Source organism: Onychomys torridus, chromosome 16 (genome assembly GCF_903995425.1).
Source record: "Onychomys torridus chromosome 16, mOncTor1.1, whole genome shotgun sequence".
NCBI classification, from domain to species: Eukaryota; Metazoa; Chordata; class Mammalia; order Rodentia; family Cricetidae; genus Onychomys; species Onychomys torridus.
In genome coordinates, this window is record NC_050458.1 from 32624680 (window position 1) to 32646557 (window position 21878).

At 45.9% G+C, this 21878-nt stretch overlaps 1 protein-coding gene across 1 annotated transcript in view; it reads left to right on the forward strand.

Annotated features, from left to right (window-relative positions):
• Positions 1-16431, forward strand: part of Ccn4 (cellular communication network factor 4) — a 29882-nt gene extending 13451 nt beyond the window's left edge. The window contains exons 2-5 of the mRNA XM_036208610.1: positions 474-753; positions 6881-7141; positions 10554-10747; positions 12596-16431. Of these exons, the coding sequence (XP_036064503.1) occupies positions 474-753; positions 6881-7141; positions 10554-10747; positions 12596-12895 (1035 nt within the window). The 3' untranslated portion in view covers positions 12896-16431. The remainder of the gene's footprint in view (positions 1-473; positions 754-6880; positions 7142-10553; positions 10748-12595) is intronic.
• Positions 16432-21878: the final 5447 nt, after the last annotated feature.

Below are 21878 nucleotides of genomic sequence, written 5' to 3' on the forward strand. Positions count from 1 at the left end.
TAACACTCACGCTTCCATCACCCATTCACCATGTCTGAGCGAAGGGCTGTGGATCAAAAAACAGAAACAAGAGACAACGGGTCATTCACCTCAGCAGAATGCTGAATGCCGTTTATTGAAGGAGGGAGGAGGCCTTAAATACAGGCTTATAGCACAATGGGAGAACCCTGGAGGGCAGAAGTTCAATACCACCATGTTCTACATTCTTGCATCCTAGCTGTTAATGCCCAATATGCAGGATACACAAACAAGGGACCTCCTGTAAGCATTCAGGAGGAAGGAAACCAGCAGGGAATCAGCATAGGGAGGACATCTGGTCAAGGTCAGCAAGCAAGGCAACAGCTACCAAAACAGGGGCTAGGACCCTACAAAATCCCTCTAAACACAATGGAGATGGAAAGGCAGTTGCAGCCATTTGGGCTTGGGGACCCTAGACTCAACAACCCCTTTTCACCTCTACCCTTCCTCCACAGGTCATCTCTCCAACCCCCACAACCATGACTTTCACACCAGTGCCACTGGAGGACATGATGACACGCCCTGAGTTCTGCAAGTGGCCATGTGAGTGCCCACCATCCCCACCTCGCTGCCCACTGGGTGTCAGCCTCATCACAGATGGCTGTGAATGCTGTAAGATATGTGCCCAGCAGCTCGGGGACAACTGCACAGAGGCTGCCATCTGTGACCCACACCGGGGCCTCTACTGCGATTACAGTGGGGACCGCCCGAGGTACGCAATAGGAGTGTGTGCACGTAAGTGAGAGACTCCATATCTTCCAACTGCCCCCACGCCCCAGTTCTGGCCTACAAACACCTGCAGCCCTTCACCTGGCCAGGCTTAGCTGGGCAGGAAGCATACACCAACCCAGTCCACAGTTAGAAGCCACAGGATGGGTCATCCTGGGGAGAAAGCAATAACTACATTGTTCTCATTTTTATAAGAATATAAGTTGTTCTTATCCCTAAGGGCTTGTTTCTTGCTCTCTTCCCTATTAGAGACATTTTTCCCTGAGGAAGGAAATTGTGCTAACAAATACTCAAGCCTGGTTCTGTTCTCTTAGTAGAGAGGACTCTTCGATAGATACCCAATGGCTTCCCAGATAACACTGAATTGCTATTGTACTTCAGATATTTTAATGATCCTTTAAATTAAAATGCTTAGTAATATGCTTAAGAAAAGCCAGTGACAGTGAAATAATGAAAACTGGCAGCCTGCAGTCACCATTTCCTGGTAGCCATGCTTTTCCAGTTACTCCCATTACTTTAAATTTGCTAGCCCTTTATTTTTATAATTATCACTACATAGCAATGTCTTCTGCTAGATCTTAATTGGTTTGCTATACCAATTTTGGATCATTTATTAATATCCCTACATGATAGTTGATGGCTTAGCTCCCTGATGCCATCAGATACCTTCAATGTCTTCCAAAGGTCCTTGTTCTGATGTTTGGCTACATAATCATGACTATTTATTATGTTCTGGCTATGTTCACCAGAACCTAAGTAGTGTACATTTGAACTCTCTCTTTTCATGGTGCCAACAGCTCTTCCTGCTGTTTCTAACTACCTTTGTTTTTCTTTGATTTTGGTGTATATAGTATTCTTGTGTTTGGAGGAAGGTTATTGCTTATTCTTCGTGTGGTCCATCCTGTGTCCCCTGTCCTCGCTACTGTTCCTAGAGACCATGTTTCTGAGACTTCATTACCTCCTGTTTCTCTCTGGACTCTTGTGTCCTTAGTGTGAATTCTCTGAGCATCACTTGCCAAATGACCCGAGCCAGCATGATGATGAACAAAGTCTCATAAATACAGGAACTCTTCTCCCATTACTACTGAATCAAGAATCCTCCATAACTCTAAGTCCACGACTTCTCCACTGTCCCCATATTACAGTCCAGTCCCTCTTCCTACCCAACACCTTAGATTCCTGTGGTCATTGTTGATGAGGATTGTGCACACAACCCAAGTCAGTAAACCCCACTTGAGCCTCTGGTTCCTTTGTGGCTCTTTTCTTTCTTGTCTTTTTCATTCATTTACATCAATAGCTTTGCCCTTCAAGTAAATGCCTGCTCCTCCCATCTTTCCTGTTTTCTCCTCTTGCTGGAATTTGTTGTTAATGCCACAAAACATGTTCAGAGAAGACTTGTACCATAACTTTCACATAATCACCTGATGCATTGATTTAAAAATGTGTTTCCTGAGCATCGGCTCAAGCCTGTTTAAATAAACCCTCGAGTCCCAGGTGATCTCTGCTTGCTGGTGCTCAAGACTGACATTATAAATAGTTATCTTCCTTTTTCCATAACTCAGGGAGACTTGGCCAGCCTCCCTGTGCTGGAATCACCCATGAAACCAGGCCTATTGGACCAGTTAATAATTCCTCTCCTGGCTAACAGCTATCTTTAAGGTCATTTGAAAGGTAATTCAGTTCACTGTGATTACACTAATCTCCAAAACCATAATAGGATCTTACTCACCAGGCCTTGCCCCCTTATAGACATTGTCTCATGGACCCAGAGACTGTCTTCCTTGCTTCCAGTTGCAGCTTCCAATTGCAGATCTCACCCCCAACCACTACAGTCTCTTAGCTCCTTGACACCAGGAACTTTGATGTAGTTCCTTTCCATTTATTTGGGAAAAATAAATAAACACTCTGACCAAAGGCAGGATTCAATAGGGTTTTGCATTTCCTGGCCACGTGAGTTTGTAAACATTGAAATAAGTACAGTTAACCAGGAATTACAGGGACTTGAAATGTTCTAGCCCATTGTTAAGTTTTTAAAAGAGCCTCCACAGAGCACTGTCATTTCCAACTCCAATACTGAACTCTTTCATCCAGGTACATTCTTACCCACGAGCCCCACCACAAGCAGTCACACAAATGCACATCAGGTGTATTCTGTACATATGCACATGCACGCGCTCACATACACACACACACACACACACACACACACACACGCACGCACGCACGCACGCACATACATTTTATTTTTAAACATGTGCACATAGATACCCAATTCCACTGGTGTTCCCCAAGCATTTCCTCAGAAATGTGACATGTCAGAATTCATGAGGCCCAAATACAAGAAGCAAGGCAGGGCCTGCAAATGCAGAGAAGGTGAGAAAAAAAAAAAAGCGAGCCTCTCAAACAGACAGCCCGTCAGCACATGGTCAGCTTAGCTAAGGGATGGCCCCCAGGACAGGCTAAACCTGTCTGGAGATTTGCAGAGAATTAGGCCAAGGCAAGGCAAGTGCAAAACAAGTAATCAGAATGTTCCACACAGGACCCAGGCGGCTCAGAAAAGCCATCGGCATGCTGGTAAAGGCCAGCTTTGGTTGTCAGTGGTCACTGTCCTGGGCCACGGAGGCCAGGCAAAACAGTGAGTCTAGTCTTGCCTAGTCTGCTCAGCTGTCAGGAGGAATCTAGGTTTGTGTATGATTGGTAAACATTAGAATTACATTCAAAGAAACTTTTTTAAAGTGTTTCTAGGCCAACCTAAATACAGTGATGAGCACGGTGCCTTCTACTTCAGAAGGTTCCACTATTTAGGTTGCCCAAACACGGTCCTAATGCAGCTGAAACAAACACCAGGATGAAAAGGTCTGCTGAAAGGAACATGGTGTTTACAGGCAGATAGGTGGGGGGTGCTATCTTGTGGCTCCCCACCATGGGCCATACATTTGAGGATCTTCATTGAATCACATTATGTAGGAAGGGGTAAACACAGGGTGGTGCCTGTGGCTTTTGCTTGCACTCTGAAAATCATCTCAGCCCTTGTCCACTCTTACCCTTGGTAGGGGGACCACCCTACTTTGCATTGCTAAAGGAGGAAATGGAAGACTCAGCATGGTGCTTGGGACTAGACAACTGAACTGGAACCCCAGTGCTACTACTAAGTACTCTTGTGATGGTAGGCAAGTTCCTGAACCTCTCAAATCTCAATGTCCTTAATTAGGACAATGTGGTGCAGAATGAGAACCTCTGTGGGGTCAGGTTGTTGCAAGCTTAGATACAGTAGGAATCTAGTGGAGGCTGACACACATGTGCCTCTATCCACCCATCGGCCCACTAACTCAGGACAATATGAAGATGAGGTTACAGGACCCAAGCCTTGTTCCTGCTTCTACAAGGCCACAGATGATGAGGGCTTGAAGGTCCCAGTGAAGAATAATGGCGGCTTGGTTGCTGCAAGCGTTTTAGTTATACAAAGGTTGGCCGTGTCTCACCTGAACTTTCAAGTGAGGTTAGACAGGAGCTGGCTGTTTCCCCTCCCCCAAAACCAGTCTCCTTGGAAGGTAGAAAGGCTATATGTGCCCAAAGAGGGGTCCTATCTCTGCTGATGGATAATGCATGGTCATCACGTACCCTGACCTCCCTTTGATCTATGTGTATCAGCTGCCCATATGTTCCCATTAGCCAACCTACAGAGATAGCATTTTCTGGGCACATTTTCTTGACTTTCACTGTACACTGGACACTCCTGGAAGGCTTTAAAATACTGAGTCTAAGGAAAGCAATGCTCTGCTAGAGCTTGTCTCATATTATGTAGCCTGAGTATCAGCATTTTCAAAGGTTTTTCTGTGAGTTCCTTTGAGCTGATGAAAGGATTACTTTGCCAGGGACTCCAGAGATGTCCTGAACTATGACATCTTTACACATGGAAGCAGAGCATAAGCTTCAGTTCCCCCCTCCATCAACACACACACACACACACACACACACACGAGAGAGAGAGAGAGAGAGAGAGAGAGAGAGAGAGAGAGAGATGAGACTCATGCACACATCTGCCTACACATATATACACACATGCACATGTAAATGAATACATATATAAATTAGCATGCACAAAGATCTACATTCACATGCATACACACGTGTACACACTCACATATACACAAATACACATACACATCTTCCTGGTGTTTGAGGGAGTGGCAAGGTGACTGAAGCTCAGGGGCCCCCTTGCATCCTGTTTCCTCTTCCTCTGCATGACCTTCCTCCTTCTGCTTCCTTCATCTCCCTCCTTTTCTGTGTCAGGTAGAAAGAAGGAGGCTGTGGGTTTAGTGTCTCCATTCTGTTATTCACCAGCTCTTTGAGCACACAAACCCCTCCCTCTCCCAAACCTCTCCTGTCCCTCATGAAGTAGACAAAGCTCTCCCGAAGAAGTCATCACCGGGAAACCTGAGTGAGATCATGGGCCAGAAGCTGGTGTCAATACATGCCAGCACCTGCTTCCTGGATGTTCAAAAAATGACAACAACAGCCAGATGTACACACCCTGAGACTGCTGCTCATTGGCCAGCTTGCACTCCCACGTTACCTTGCTGAGACTGTTGTGCTATACATAACAATGGAAGAGAGACAATGTGTTTCCTTACAAAACCTGCCAGATGCCCTGAGGCTTATGACCAGCCACCATCCCCATCAATCCAGGAGACAGGACAGAGTTCCTGCATACTGCAGACTCCTAACTGCCCCTCCTCTGTGGGCATTCCTGCTGTCCCAGGACCCTCTACATATTGTTTCAGATGCTACCCACAAGGAGCACACAGCACCAAGGGTAGAATCTGGCCCAGCAATCCCCCAAGTCCCACAGTCCAGCCTGTATAACCAACTCCACCAGGCATATCTCATGTCTAATGAAGACTTTGAAGCCAGCATGTCCCAGTCTTGGCTTCTCCAGAGAAAACCAAAGATCTCACTTTCTGGGTCTGAGTATTGGAGTACAGAGCATTGAAAGTCTTCCTTGAATCCCAGGAGTCTTTGCAACTCTTCTTGAAAACATGTCCGGAAGCTGAGCTTTCTGGTTACTTTGGTCTGAAAAGACACCAACCTCTGCCTGGGTCACTGGGGTGCCATCCAGAACTGTCTTGTAGCATTCTCTAGCCTATTGTCTACTCAGTACCACAAAGGTTTTTGTTTTTGTTTTTAAGTACATAATTCATCTCATTCATTCAAGTTACTTATTGAACACCTACTGTGTGCCAGGAAGAATTCTAGATCTTCCACTGAGACAGGAGGAAGATGTGTCTGGTCTCACTGCCCCCACCCCCACACCCTTTTCCTTCTCTCGTCTTGCTTCCTTCCCCCAGGCCTGCTCCCTTGTCAGCCCCTTACACCTATAGTAGATGCCCTCCCTACCTGGAAGACTGTCATCAACACCTGGCTGCCTCCCTTTCAATCTACTCTTCGTGGAAGGCAGGCAGAACACCCTCTCAGGTCTATGGACCTTCCTGGTCTACTTGTTCTCAGTCTACAGCCATGTCCATATCCACCACCCCCTCCTTGTTCCATTATCCCCCAACACTTGTCATGAGTGGCTGTCACCAAGAAAAGATACTCCAGATGATCATTGGACCATCTCATCATTATAGTGAGATCATCAAGAGCCAATCCATCATCATCCTGTCCAGGATCGGGTCCTCAGCCCCTGCCAGACTCCATAGTCAGGACCAAGAAAGGCAGCTCGTTTTGCTCCTAGGCTCTGGTTTCCTGTGTATGCCTTCCTCCATTGGACAGGCATTCATCAGTACCAAGCCTGGTGCTGAGGACAGTGTAGGGAGAAAAAAAAAATGCCTGAGCTCCTGCACTATGGTGCTGGATGCTCCCATCCAATATGCAGCACAGTCTCCAATGGCTGTCCCCTGATGTCATAAAAGACCTTCACCATACCCTTTCTTCCTGTCGTGTACCACCTCTTCACATGGCCCACTCTTTACTCTTGGGGTGCAGCCAGCTGACACATGGGACAGCCCCTCCTTTCTCACATGAGTGATGTCTTGGCATGGCATATTGGGCAGAGGGAGAACTGCACAGAAGTGTCTTGGCCCAGAGCCCACGCTGCTCGCCCTGACATGTCCACCACCTGTGTTTGCAGAGGTGGTCGGTGTGGGCTGCGTCTTGGATGGCGTACGCTACGCCAATGGCGAGTCCTTCCAGCCCAACTGCAGGTACAACTGCACCTGTATCGACGGCACAGTGGGCTGCACACCACTGTGCCTGAGCCCCAGGCCCCCGCGCCTCTGGTGCCGACAGCCCCGACATGTGAGAGTACCTGGCCAGTGCTGCGAGCAGTGGGTATGTGACGATGATTCAAGGAGACCGCGGCAGACTGCATTGCTGGACACTAGAGCCTTTGGTAAGTGTGGGCAGGGACCAGTGGAGCCTCTGGATGCCACCAGCCCCTAGAGTTCTGATTTTACTTTAATAGATCAAGCCTCCAGGCCATTACCCACTCCACAACTCACCAGTTATATGGTCTTGGGGATGTGCTGCCTAGGACCCAAATAACCCATCTGTAAAATGCAAATGGAATCATTCTTACTGCCTGCCTTATGGGCTTTTCCCAGCATAAAAGCCTGGTGTGACACACAGAGTCCTCTATCATCTTATTAAAGTATCCCAGGGAGTGGGTAGGGATCTAGAAAGAGGACCAGGTGGCAGGGCATAGGAGAGGTAGATAGACCTTCCAGATAACTCTGGGGTTCCAATTGCTATCTTCAGGCGAGCAGATGAGGCTTTGTCTAGGTAAGCCTGAGAAGAGGAAGCCCTGGGAGTGAGGACAGGAACATGATTCTTTTTTTCTACCATTGCTTACTGGAGCCCAGTGCCTTTGCCAGATACTTGGAAAGTACCCAATGAATGTTTGCAGAGGTAGCCGTATAGGTGTTTGGCTATAGGTGGCTGAATGTATGGGTAAATAGATAAGAGATCGATGATAAATAGGAATGTGTGTGTGTGTACATGCATGCGCACTTGCACGCACACACATGTGCATAAGCATGCTGCACCATCAATACATGCATGTATGGATAGATGCATAGAGGAGAAATGGTTGGAGAATGGAAGGAAAGTGGGTGGATGGATGGATGGATGGACGGACGGATGGATGGATGGAAGGATAGACGGATGGATGGATGGTTGGCTAAGTTAATGGAAACCTGGATACATGCATGGAGAGTAGATGGTTATAGAATGGATGAGAAAGAGATGTTTAGCAAAAGATAGATAGATAGATAGATAGATAGATAGATAGATGATAGATAGATAGATAGATAGATAGATAGATAGATAGATAGATTGATAGAATGAATACTTGGATGGATGATGAATGGGCCGATAAAGGACAGATAGATGGTGTCTGGCTGGATGATGGTGGGTAAATGCACAGTTAAGCATTTGAACTAGAGCAGAGGGAATAGAAGGAGGAAAAGACAAGAAGCAGTGATGGAGTACATCTCAGGGCTTGCATCTATGCTGTGCATGGGGGTAGTGGGAGGAATTCAGAGTGGCTCCAGGGACTGGCCACTGCCTGGGAGAGAACACAAGAGGAGCATATGTAGGGTGATGGTGGGCTGTCTGGCATGAGCAGACTGGGTCTGGGGAGAGTGAGGGGGCAGAAATGTCCAGTGTGGGCAGCCTCACAGATGGGGGTCCCACAGGAAGACAGCTCTGCTTACAGCAGCTGCTGGCGGTTGATGTGGCCAGAGAATAACACACACGATCAAACAGAGGAGCCTAGAGCAGAGGTCTAGGGAGGCTGACCTTTGAGGAATAGGCAAGAGAAGAGGAGAGATGAGGGGGTGGGGCGGGGCGGGGGTGGGAGCGGGTGGGGAAGATGAGGAAAAATCAGGAGAATCTGACACAATGGGCCACAGAATGAGGACATTGCTAGAGGAAAGTACCTCTGAGCAGGTGGCCCCAAAGGAGAGCAGACTGCTTGCTGCTGGGCTTTTGGGGGTGCTAATGTTTTTTGTTTGTTTGTTTTTGTTTTTGTTTTTTTTAATTCTATGTATGAGTTTCCTCAGAGACTGTGTAGAACCGGCAGGCAGGGGTCTTGGCCATGGTGCTGACAGCGCTTAACATCAGAAGGATTTTGTTGTTGTTGTTGTTGTTGGGAGGGGCATTACAGGCTCAGCAGCATCCCTAGATAGTCTTTTTATTTTAGATGACAGCATGCTTTCCTAAGTTATGACCATCTGGAACACCTCCAAACATCAACAAATGTGACTGGGGGACAAAGTCACCCATGTGGAGAAATGGTGTGGCATGGATGAGAGCCAGGGGCAGGGAAGGCTTCGTCTCTGGTAGCTCAGGACATCATGGCAGCTGCTCTCACGAAACCTCTCTCCAGCATATCTGCACAGGAGTCACTGGCTGGTGGGGGCGAGGCAGAGGCTGCCTGCTCATTGTGTGTGACCCAGTGACCCAGTTCTTAGCCATCCCAGGCAGAGCTCCTGCAGCGGTATGGAGGAGACCCAGAAACTGAAGCCCTTTAATCCTCTCATCCTCCCAGGCAAATCCCCCACCACCTAGCTTGCTACATTCTCCCAGCCAGCTCATCCCAGACTGTCAGCCTCTGTCCTTGGATGCCTCCATTGTTTTCTCCCTTCTGTCTGTGGGTGCCTCCCCTATCTCAAATTCACTCACCAGCAGTGTTTGCTGCATACCCGCTAGCTTCAGGGACTGTATGAAGAGCTCTATGTTACTCTAAGTAGATTCCTCAACTGCTGGGTGTGTTTTTCTTCACTTCCTCCCCCAATTCCTTGATTACCTTGTTTTCTCCCATTCCATCCCTCTGCCCCCCCCAACCCCCAGGCCGCCTCCCTGATTGTCTCCTTTTCTCCAATTTCCTATTCCTGTAGGGTGTCTTTGTGTGTCTGTCCCATCTCTCTGCAGGCTGTTCTGTCTTGCATGTCATCTACCTGTTTTCCCTCCATAGCTCAACACTCTCTTCTGCTCACCCCTGGCTAAGCAGGCACCCATCAGATGCTAGCAAGATGTATGGTCACAGGACCAGTCAACAGCAAATAGTCTGTAGTTGAGAAACTATACCAGCTGCCATGGACTGGCCTGACTCACTAAGCCAAGGAGTTTCAGTACATACACAGACACACACAAATAAAAATGGCTGTCAAAATAAATCTCACTTTAATGAAAATGAGAGTATGAAAGGCAATGGTAGAATGAGGCGGTGGCTGGTCACGTGGCATCCAGTCTGGAAGTAGAGAGTGATGAAGGCTGGTACCCAGCTCACTTTCTCCTTTTTACCTGGGCTGGAATCCCAGCCCATGCCCAGAGTTAAAGTAGGTCTTCTCACGTCACTTAACCCAGTCCAGAAAATCCTTGCCAAACATGCCCAGAGGTCTACCTCTCAGATGATTCTAGCTCCTGACAAGTTGACAGTCGATATTAACCATCACAGAAAAGAATTTGATCTGGGGTCCACCTGGCTCTAGAAATGAGTTTCCTTCCATGACCTCATACTTCATCTTTTGGTCAGAAAAAAATAATGTTAAAGGTAAGAATGTAGTCTCCCCTCCCTGGGTGCCCCTGCTAATTAGAAGGCAGTTTGTCTTCCTGTGGGGAGGAACAGGCCAATTCTGTCTGTCTGTCTCTGTGTCTTTGTCTCTATCTTCCATATCTCTGTTTGTCCCTGTCTCTTTCTTCATCTCAAGAAGCCTCAATTTGGGGGGGGGGGGGCATGGTGTTGGTGAAGATTGGAGGAGCTTGTGGGGGAGACTCACAGGTACTCTGGTGTCCCTCTACAGCAGCTTCAGGCACAGTGGAGCAATGGCATGGGAACTGCATAGCCTACACTAGCCCCTGGAGTCCTTGTTCAACTACCTGTGGCCTAGGAATCTCAACTCGGATCTCCAATGTCAATGCCCGGTGCTGGCCGGAGCAGGAAAGTCGCCTCTGCAACCTGAGGCCATGTGATGTGGACATCCACGCACACATCAAGGTAAGTCCGGAGCAAGGCATCATGGGCATGATGACCATGTACAACATATAACTGGCTTTGAGCCTGACCACTGAACTCCTTGGGAGTCATTCATATGATGGAAATAATGAAGGCTGTCTGGCAGGCCCAGGGTAAGTGATTTAGGATGATGTGGCTGCTAAGCTGGTCCATGATAGATTTCACTGAATGGATTCTTTTGTAGTTCCCATCCTCTTAGGAAGCAAGGTCACTCCAAGGAGAATTCAGGAACCCTCCAAAGTGTTCTCTCCATAGAGATTCGGAGGGACCTGTATCACCTCTTATCCCCGTGGCATCCCACACCCACCTGCGTGGGCACAGGACAGCTGCCTGCACAATGTGAATACTGCTAGAGCTTGAAACACATGGGGTCAAATGCCTCTCTCCTGTTAGTGTTTGCTACTCTAGCCGGTCTCCTGCTATCATTAAGCTCCAGCCCCTTTCCCAGGAGTATAACATCAGTCATCTCTGAATTCCTTCCAGCTTTGAGATGACAAGATGATGGAAATAAAGCACCAAGGACATTTCTGCTAAGCTGCAAAAGGCTGAATCCGGCCATATGATTTAGGCACGCATCTTCCTTGTCTAACTCAATACCCCTCACTTTAGTGCTGGTCCCCCCCCCCCATGTTCCATCTAACAAAGCAAACTTCTCAGGGCTCATCCCTGCGTCCATTAGTGGAGCAGGGTAGGTTCTCTCGATGCTGAGAAAAGGATGCCAATAGAGAAGAGAGCCCTGCTTCCCACCGTCATCTTTAGGCATGGGGCGAGCTCGGTATCAAGACCGCATCTTGTCATCTTTGATGGGCACACACTTTTCTTCCTTCTTGTCTTTTCTCCCTCTACTGTACCAACCCTGGTTGCCATCAGGTCCTCACTGAGTATCTTCTAATTGGAAGTAGAGGTCTGAAGTGCCCAGCATAGGGAGAAATGAGAGCTAGCGCCCAAATCCGGGCTAAGAAAATCTGTGACAAGGCGGGGCCCTTCACTGAGGGCTCCTGATTCCTCTCCCAACTCCATGATCATCTATCCTAGCTAGATTCCTCCAACTGGATAAGCTACATGCCCCACCCACACTACATATACTCTGCCCCCAGCTCTGATATGGTGCTGATAATATACCCTAAGAAATACTAGCCCAAGGCATTTAGTAAGTGCCTACTGTATGCCAGCTTCACAATTACATTAGTGAGACACAGAAAAAGAGGCCCACGTATCAAGAAGCCCAGAGACTCATGGAAAGCTATAATTTAAGTAATGCCAATGCTGTTGAAAATACTGCATGATAATAGTGTGTGTGTGTGTGTGAGAGAGAGAGAGAGAGAGAGAGACAGAGAGAGACAGAGAGAGACAGAGACAGAGACAGAAAGAGAAGGGGTGGAGTGAGGGAGGTAGGCATTGGAGTAGAGGGGAAAGGTGAGGGCAAAACATGCCCCTGCCTGATTGTGGCATTCCATGCCAGCTCAGTCACTCACTACTTGGGAAGCTTGGTTAGCTAAAAGAAATAGCAAGCCTTCCTGTGCTGGTGGCACTGACGAATGGGCACCAAAAGGGCAAAAATGCAGGCTAGAAGGGAGATTGCAGGCTGTGAGATCTGAGCAAACTCGGCATGGTAATCCTCTTCTCAGTCCTCGGTTTCCCTCTGCCATGTGGCTAGGCCTTGCTGTGTTTGCTGATGTCCTTCCTTGCTTGAAGGTGCTACTAATCTGGAGCAAAGGTGATGTTTGCCATGCACAGTAACGGGAAGGGGAGGACTGGACGCTTGGAGGGAACGAGGTGGCTGTGCATCACCAGAGCATACTAACAGAAGGCCCCTTTCCTTTCCTGAAGGCCGGGAAGAAGTGTCTAGCTGTGTACCAGCCAGAGGAGCCCACGAACTTCACTCTCGCAGGCTGTGTCAGCACGCGCACCTACCGACCCAAGTACTGTGGAGTCTGTACTGATGATAGATGCTGTATCCCCTACAAGTCCAAGACCATCACTGTCCCTTTCCAGTGTCCAGAGGGGCCGGATTTCACCCGTCAGGTCCTATGGATCAATGCTTGCTTCTGCAACCTGAGCTGTAGGAATCCAAACGATATCTTTGCTGACTTGGAATCCTACCCTGACTTCTCAGAGATTGCCAATTAGGTAGGTGTGTGGCTCGGGGTAAAGCTCCAGGTTTGCAAAGCAGCCAGCCCTCTGTGGCCCAGGACTCCACAACTGAGCCTTATTTCACCTACTTCCTACTCAATTCTGAAGTCCCTGATCCTGACCTTCAGTCTCTGTTCCTATTTTGACCATCCCAATGGCCCAGGAGAATGCAGCTCAGGCCCACGCAATGCATCTTTCCTTGGAGATATTCTACATCACTCCAAAGAAAACCCATCTCTGACTTCTCAAGATGAATCCCAAGCCAGGCCCAGCCTGTATGGCTCCAGTCTGCTCAAGTTGTCAAAAACCCTGATGGGGCTGCCCAAGGAACAGAGTCAGCTGAAGAGCCAAAGTCACAGACTCCTTCTTCAGATGCCAAACCTGATGATGTTGGGGTCCTTTCAGACAGATGTATGGGACTGGAGACACAGGAATAAGCCATTATTTAGGCCTTGCTAAATGATACTATCTTGGGCAATTACTGCCCACAACACACCAAAAGTGCCCTTGTTCGAAAGATCTTTTGTACCACAAGGTCACCAAACATTTTCCAAGTGAGGTCAATGGTTGCGCCACTTTGCTTTGCAATAGAAAGTCATTTCCATTAATCTGGGCATAATTGAGGATACATTTCTCTGCTCCCTGTAGTGTGAAGGCTCAAATTGGGTTCATGTTGACCAGAAATGTAATTTGAGAAATTTTATTTTGGCTGGTAGGTGACAACCCCCAATTCATCCTATAGAGATGGGGCAAGGCCAGCCAATCTCTCAGACCACAGCTGATCAGTCATTGAACCTGTTGCTGACCAAATGCTTAGGGCAATTAGCAACTCTAAGATATGAGCTTCCCTTGCCCTGGGGCTCCTGGGAGTTGATTGGGACCTCAGGGTGGCCTGTCTGTTGTCTCAACAGCACCCTGGAACAGTGGGATGATGAGATGTCCTCACTGGCCTTGGAAGATTCTTTGGAAGTCCAGACCAGATTGAGCAGGATGTATGTGTCAAACATATAAGTAGGTCATCCTTCACGAGCCTGGGTGGCCTCTGGCAGGAGTGGTGAGGCCACAATAGTCCCTGGTCCCAGGATACATCTCTTTTGCTTTAGTGACCTACTTCACTGTGCCTTAGTGGCTGTGGAGCAAAATAGCTCTGTTTTCTAGTCTGAAGATAGAAGTTGACCAGCTACTTAGAAATGGAAATCTATTTGACAGAGGTAAAGACCAAAGAGTTTGTAAGTTGAAGAAAGAGATTTCTCCTAAGTGATAATGAGGCTATTGTTTATTTTAGCCGTAGAATGTAAGCTTTCTGTCAGCATTCTTTTCCTGAGTGTGTTCTGTGTGCTACCCATTATTCTCAGTATTTGCCACATATTTCCTCATTGAAGCTTTGTGATCACATTGAGGAGTTCCCTTCATAATTTCTGTTCTTGAAACTGTGAAATGGAAGCCCAAAGAAGAAATTCAACCAAAGTTACCCATCTGGAGATTTGTATCCCGGATAGATTATCTTCATAATTCATATTTCCTCTTTACACCTGGACTTTCCTAACATGTCAGGGTAGGAAAGTCAACTGAAATCATCAACTTGTCCTTCTCAGTTTGGCCTCTTAATACTGTCTCTCTAGCTGCTTTCCCACAAGAGGGGAGTGTTTAAGTATTAAGCATCCAAACTAAATGGGACAGGAAAAAGCATGTGCATCCCCCGTGGCTCCTCGTGCCTTGAAATCAGAATGAGCTCACGACAGGGATTTATAAGATGGGTTCTGCTTGCCCTGTACCACACGTGAAGTGGTGGGAACATGCCTGTGGGAGAACTATACACAACACATAAATGGATTCCTAAGTAGGAAAGGGAACTTGGGGTTTTCCCCTCCCTCCTGTAACCTCCCAAAGGCCTCGCCTTGTACAAGGTAAACCGCGGTGCTCAAGATGTATTTAAGGAAGAAAATACATTATACATACACTCCTACTTTTCCTTAGAAGCACTCTTCTTCCAAGATCTCATCTTACCAGTGAAAATCCTCTATTAAAGGAGGCTTAGTGCTTTGAATAAATGTATGTTCACATGTGTACAAGAGCTTGCATGTAAAGATATGTTACCCCTGGAAATTATTACTTATGTAAGTATTTTGTGGAACATGTTAGATTTTCTTAGATTGGAAAACCCTGTCTCAACATCTAATTCTGAAAGAACTTCCACAGAAGCCATAAGCTAGGGTCTTACCAGCTATCCTCCCTTATTTGAGGAAACTGTGATCAAAGAAGGCTCAGTTAGAGGAGTTAGGGTGATCTTGGGAATAGGAAGAAGGGGTGGCCAAAGTCACTCAGTTACTATTGGTTTGGAGAAATGGACCTTGCCTACATCAGGATCAGAGGAACTGTCTTAGAACCAAGAACTAAAGTCCCAGGGAAGAAGATGTAAATGCAATATGGAGAAAGTCTTTCTAATAATAATAATAATAATAAAGCCTGTAATGGTATGACCTGGTTCAAGGAAAGCTAAGAACAGCAATTACAGTTAAAACAACAACAACAAAAGTCCATGTATTAATAGCTTATTCGGTGCTAAGCACCACCGTGCATTTTATCAGATTATCAATTAGTGGAGCTAGGCTCAATACACAACCTTCTTCCATTCAATAAATAGAAACCCTGAAGCTCAAAAGGGACTGGGTGGCTGAGGCCCAGACCAGCGCTTACTCCACTCTACCACGGGAAGAGATCTAGACAGAACCCAAGTGACTGCTACGGAGTCTCCCATAAGCCAGGCTTTAGATCCACACCCTCCCTGACAACGCTTAGAACAAAGAGAAGGAGCAATCACACGGAGTTTGCATGCCGTGAAGAAATTCACTGCAGCCCCAGGAGTGGGGAGTGAATTTCTTGGGTGTGCTTACTCGTGAGAGAGACAACCAGCAGCTTACTAAGCCTTCACATAGTGTTCAGGGAGCCCTGAGCGTGCCTCCACCAAGACTGCTACTCTGTGCTTTATTGACATAGCCCACTTAATTCCTCCAGTGACCCCAGGAGTTATGATGTCATCACTGCCCATTTGAGGGCTGAGATAGCAAGGGAACCAGGAGTTAAGTAATTTGCTCAAGTTCTTACCAACCAGGGCACTGCAGACAAGCTCTGAAGCTCAGGATCATGTGACACTCATGCCATCTCTCATGACACTCAGACTACTTACCTGTTCCCAACCAAAGGCTCCAGAGTCACAAGAGGTGCTATATAGGCCCCAGTGTTGAAATTCTCATTTTGAGGGTGATTAGAGATTGCTCAAAGAAAGTCATTTTAAATGATATATGACTGTCTGTAATCACCCTAATTCATTTTGGGCTGTGTATGCATGGAGATTGTGGAGAACATTACAACCTCTGACCATGGTGTTGACTCCTGTCATTTTTTTTAAAGACTTGTTTTTGACTCAAAGGAACTACAGTGACAGCCGTGAATGGCTGGGAAGCAGGAATGACCATGATTAGCTGTGTGTCCCTGCATAGAGGGGTGTGTGTGTGTGTGTGTGTGTGTGTGTGTGTGTGTGTGTGTGTGTGTGTGTGTGGTGTGTGTATTTGAATATGTGTATCTATTTTCAGACTGTGATTGAGTATTTAAATATTCCTACTGCCATTTTGTAAGTGAATACACGTGAAGAAATGCCTTTAAATTTCCCACTAGAGGAAAAATAGCCCTTGGGCAGCCTGTCATGTTCTCCCACATTCCTCATTTTTCTCATGATTTGTGTAGCAGGGAATGTGTTTGTTCACCCATGATGGGTTTTCATTGTTCAAATTCTTTGTTTACAGCTTTTCTCCTTAAAGCAATAAATCATCAGCAAAAGTGACTTCTTTGATTTGGTGGGGTTTTTTTCCCCTGGTAGATTCTGTTGTTAGGAGGCAATGATTCAGGACTGGATGTGCTCAACCAATGTGCTGTGGGTTGGAGAAATTAAGTCCCAAATATTGGATAGGAAGGAATTAAAAAAATAGCTTAAATGCTTGAAGATGTGCCTAGAAGCATGGATTCTGAAACTCAGAATTTCAGTGTTGTGAGACACTATTCCTGAAGAGACCTGAACAAACACCTACTCATCCTAAATGAGGAGCCCATGATAGACCAAAGGGATAGCATTGATGTCTACTCGGTGAACCAGTGTGCTTTATTGGAACTACTTATGGGAGTCTAGATAAGAGATTATTCACAGGAGTGCATATAACTCAAGGGCTGCTGCATCACAGAATGTGTACCCAACAAGGAAAGCTGGAATTTTCCAGCTCACTGTATGACTTGAAGGCTGCTCAGCGGGTCAGAGTGTCTCTCTTGGGCAGCTCAGCCAATCTGTCTTTTTAAGCAGCCCTGTAGATCTGTCTGTTTGAGATAGTTCAATTGGCCTTTGTTCTCTTAGTAGTTCTTACTATTTTCATAGACTTGAGGGTGGGGGCTTGTGTTTCTGGTCAGTTTTGGGGACTTTTTGAGTATCCTGAGTTGTTTACTTCTTGACTCTTGGTATTTTTTTTTTCTTTAGAATGTTTTTTGAGGCTTAACAAGTCTTTTTTATACCTTCTTAGGTCTAAACAAGCTTTGAGCTTTAGAGAAATTGTTATGCAACAACCAGAGTTGCCAATATACCCAAGCTTAAAGATACATAGAAGGGGGATTTTTTAGCATCCACTCCTTCATTCACAGTCTTACTCATTTATTTAGTAGGTTGCTATATTCTTAACTAGATGTTGGGTACCTTGAGGTCAGGGCCGTGAGCATGTCAGGGACTGGTGAGATGGCACAGCATCTATTGCATACTGTCCTCCATGCCAAAAGGAGCACAGAGAAGCATCAAGCAGGCTGCAAGGTGTCAAGGAAACAATTGTGCCATTAGCGCTCAGCTGGGTCTTTAAAATGTTGTACTCCTTGCTGGGATGCCTCAGCTCAGTCTCCTCAGCAGGGGAATTCACAAAATGATAACACCTGTCCCTTGGTAGAGTGCACCTTGCATCTTCCATTGTTAAATAGAGGGCTAGCATAAAAGTGAGCTGCTTAACTTGCAACCTGAGGGACCCAGGTTTGATCGCCCCCTAGAACCCACATTCGAAACAAAACTCTGACCATGGTGACAGGTGCTTGGGAAGTAGAGTCACGGGGATCCCTGGGACTCACCAGGTAGCCAGCCAACTTGAGTTAACAAAGGGCAAGCTAATGAAAGACTGTCTGAAAAAAACAAGGTGGGTGACAATTGATGGATGACAAAATGACAACTGAGGTTGACTTCTGGCCTCAACACACACACACACCTGTGCATGTACAGCCATGTGCACCCACACAAACACCAGCTGAGCTGTGTCATAGCTGATGCGGTTGTCAGCCGGGTTATAGGAAGACAGCATGAATGCATGCATCTGTAGATTTAAGGTGGCCGTTACTTCAGAAGGTAAACATGAAGTGTCATCAATGTTTAGGGGCACTCCTTCACCTGATTCATAAACTGTTAATCACCAAATGCTTTTCCTTGGTGTAGTTTGCTTTTAAGCTGTGACTTGATTTACACAGCAGCTTCTTTAAGGCAAGAAAAGCATGGCGGTCCTTTCTGCACACTGTGGTATGCTTAGCCATAGGAGCAGGTGTGGATGGCTGTGATGGGTGAGGCAAAGGACTCTCCAATCTCTTCTAGTCAACCCCTCCCAAAGCATGTGATATCACAACACTGGCCATGGGAGACTCGGGTCCAGTTTAGAAAAGCCATGTGACTTATCTCCATAAACACCTCCATTCTTAAGCACAGTTTTTCTTTTTTCTCAGAAGGACTCTGTATCTTATCACAGAGATATTGGCATGTCCACTCTCATTGCTGCTCCATCCACAACAGCCAGGAAATGGAAACGGCCTCAAAGTCCCTATGTTGATGAATGGAAAGGGAAAACATGGTACATATGCACAACAGAATTTTACTCGTCCATGAAGAAAAATGAAAAACTGTGATTTGCTGCATAATGGATGGAACTGGAAAACACTATAGTGACTGAGGCTCAGACAGACAAATACTAGGCAATCACTCTCATGTATGGATCTAGCTTCTGGGTTTTAATATGTAGATTTATGTGGGAAATGAGTGTGTATAGATAGACTCAAGGAAACCAGAAAGGTGGCCCATGAGAAAGGGAAATAGGATGTAAGGAGAGAATTTGGGAGGGTAATAGACACATGTGACATGAAAGTAGAAAGCAGAATACTGGGGGTGGGGGAGAACAAGAGGGTGGGGCAAGGAGATTATGAGAGGCAGGGGTGGGGGAGAACAAGAAGGGGGGGCAGGGAGATTGTGAGAGGCAGGGTGGGAGAAAAGCATCTGAAACTAGGTACAGAAAAAAGTGCTACAAGGAAAACAGCTTCTGAACAGTAATCAAAGTATACAGTGTACTTTAAAACAAATTGGAAGTTGGGGCCTGGAGTCCTGTGGGTGCCTCAGATTCAGGGAAATGGGTAGACCTTAGCCGACATTTACTCAGTATCAGCTGATTGAAGTTGGAGAAAATGAGGCCTGAAGGAAACTGTAAAAACATATGTAGTGGTTGCAGGGCAGGGTGGGAATCCCATAATCCTGTTCCATGGGCCAAGGCAAGACGATTGTTGAGTGTACAGTATTGAGGCCAGCCTGGGCAACAGAGCAGGGCTCTTTCTCAAAATAAAATAAAATAAAAAGATAAAAATTTTTTAAAAGTTTATGTATCATCTTACAATATCTATCATAAATCAGTCATCTATCTATCTCTAGGTATCATGTATCTATCAATTATCTATCACTTATCTATTAATCTAATATCTGTCTATTTATCTATTATATATATATATATATATATATATATATATATATATATATATATATATATATACTCTTCTGTCATCATCATCCACATCTTAGTGATTTAGAAATCTATGTCCTGCTGGAATTGGGGTTCTTTCTGTCATAGAACTGCTCAGCCATGGATTCTAAGGAAATGCTGGCACAGTCTGCTCATTGTTTAGTATACTCTGTATCGCACACCTCAGGCTCTTCACTCTAAGCTTCATTTATCTGGCTTTTATATACTACAAAAAAAATGTGGATTTCTTCATCCATTTCAGTAAAAGGCAGCGAGAGCTACTAGAAGCAGACTCACTGATAAGATTAAGAAATCCCAGCAGAAGAAAGGCAGAGAAACTCAAAACCACATCAAAGCTATTGTGTCTTGCAAGTTTGAATGAGACCATTTAATGGAAGAACAAAGGCACCTAGGGCCAGTGAAAACCTTTCAGGCCCACAGTGCTGATCCTTGGAGCTAAGTGATGTTCCATCATCCCTAGACACTGAAAGGTGAGGGCGTGAGTCCAGTGCTCAAGATTTATAGGCAGGGAGACAATAACCCACTGGAATGGCTAGCCAAGCCATTCAGTCTCTCTGAGTTTTGAAAACTACTCTTTTGGGGGAGTGGAGACTCCCATGGAGCTCATCAGCCACCAGTCTAGCCAAACTGATGAGTCCCAAGTTCAGTGAAAGACTTTGCCTCAAACAACAAGGTGGGGACCAATGGAGAAAGATTTCTGACACTGACCTCAGGCCTCTAAGTACATGCATACATGTATACACACACAAATACACACTAAATAAAGGTAATACAAATTCTTGTTTAAAAAAAATCAGTAGTTTGTGTAGCTAGAGTTTTCCAGTCCTGCCTGGCCCACGGTCAGGACAAGTCTCTCTCACCTGCCAGTCCTACAGCCGCTCAGACCCAACCTAGTAAACACACAGAGACTTATACTGCTTATAAACTGTATGGCAGCAGAAGGCTTCTTGTTATCTAGTTCTTATACCTAAATTAACCCATTTCTATTAATCTATAAGTTGCCACATGGCTCGTGGCCTTCTGGTACCTTACATCTTGCTTGTCATGGTGGCAGCTGGCAGCGTCTCTCTGCCTGAGCCTTCTACTTCCCAAAATTCTCTTCTCCCCTTGTCCCACCTATACTTCCTGCCTAGCTACTGGCCAATCAGTGTTTTATTTATAAACCAATCAGAGCAACACATTTAACATATAGAACATCCCACAGCACTTCCCTTTTTCTTTTTTTCAAAAGGAAGGTTTTAACTTTCACATAGTAAAATTAAAGATAACAATTATCAAGCAAGAATTACAGTTAAAATATCTAGTCTATTTATAATAACTAGTCTATTTGTATTTGGCAAAATTAAAGAATATATCCTATCAATCTTATATTTGTGAGTCTAAGGTTTCATATCTAACTTCTCTTTTATCATAACTAAGGAAAATTATAACTAGTTTTCAACTACATCAAAGGATATAATATTACTTGAGAAATGGGAGAAGGATGCAAACAACTTTCAGGAATCTAGCAAGAGTAGACAGAGACAGCTGGCATCCTGGACAGTCACCTAATATTTCTTAGCATTGTTGGAACATCCCACAGCAAGTTTGTGAGTGAGAAAAACAAGGTAACATAGAACATGCAACTGCGTACTTCATATCTGCAAATTTCCTTGCTTCCTAGGAGTGCTGGGCATGTAGGAGTCACTTCCCAGAGCAGGCATGAGTGACAATGGGTTTTGTACCCATGGACTTGGCTGTCAGTAGATAATGTCACTGTCAATTCATCAGCTCAACTGCACGGATTCCTTGGAGCCTGTCTTAGTTGCTTGTCTGTTACTGTGATAGAACACCATGACCGAGGCAACATACAAAAGAAAGCATTTAACAGAGGTGTCCTGAACATGAGCTCCACCATGCTGTAGATCTCCTGTGTTTATAGCACAGGGTAAGAAGTACAAGGAAAGATGCTCCAATATAAGTAACAGTAGGAAGCCTAAGCACTTAGTGACTTGCTTCCAAGAACACGAAAAGGAAAAGCAGAGGAGCTCCTTGGCAGTGGAGAACCCCAACATATATCACCCTGGCTGGGGATCAAGGTATATCTCACCTTGGAGAACCCATGTTGTAGC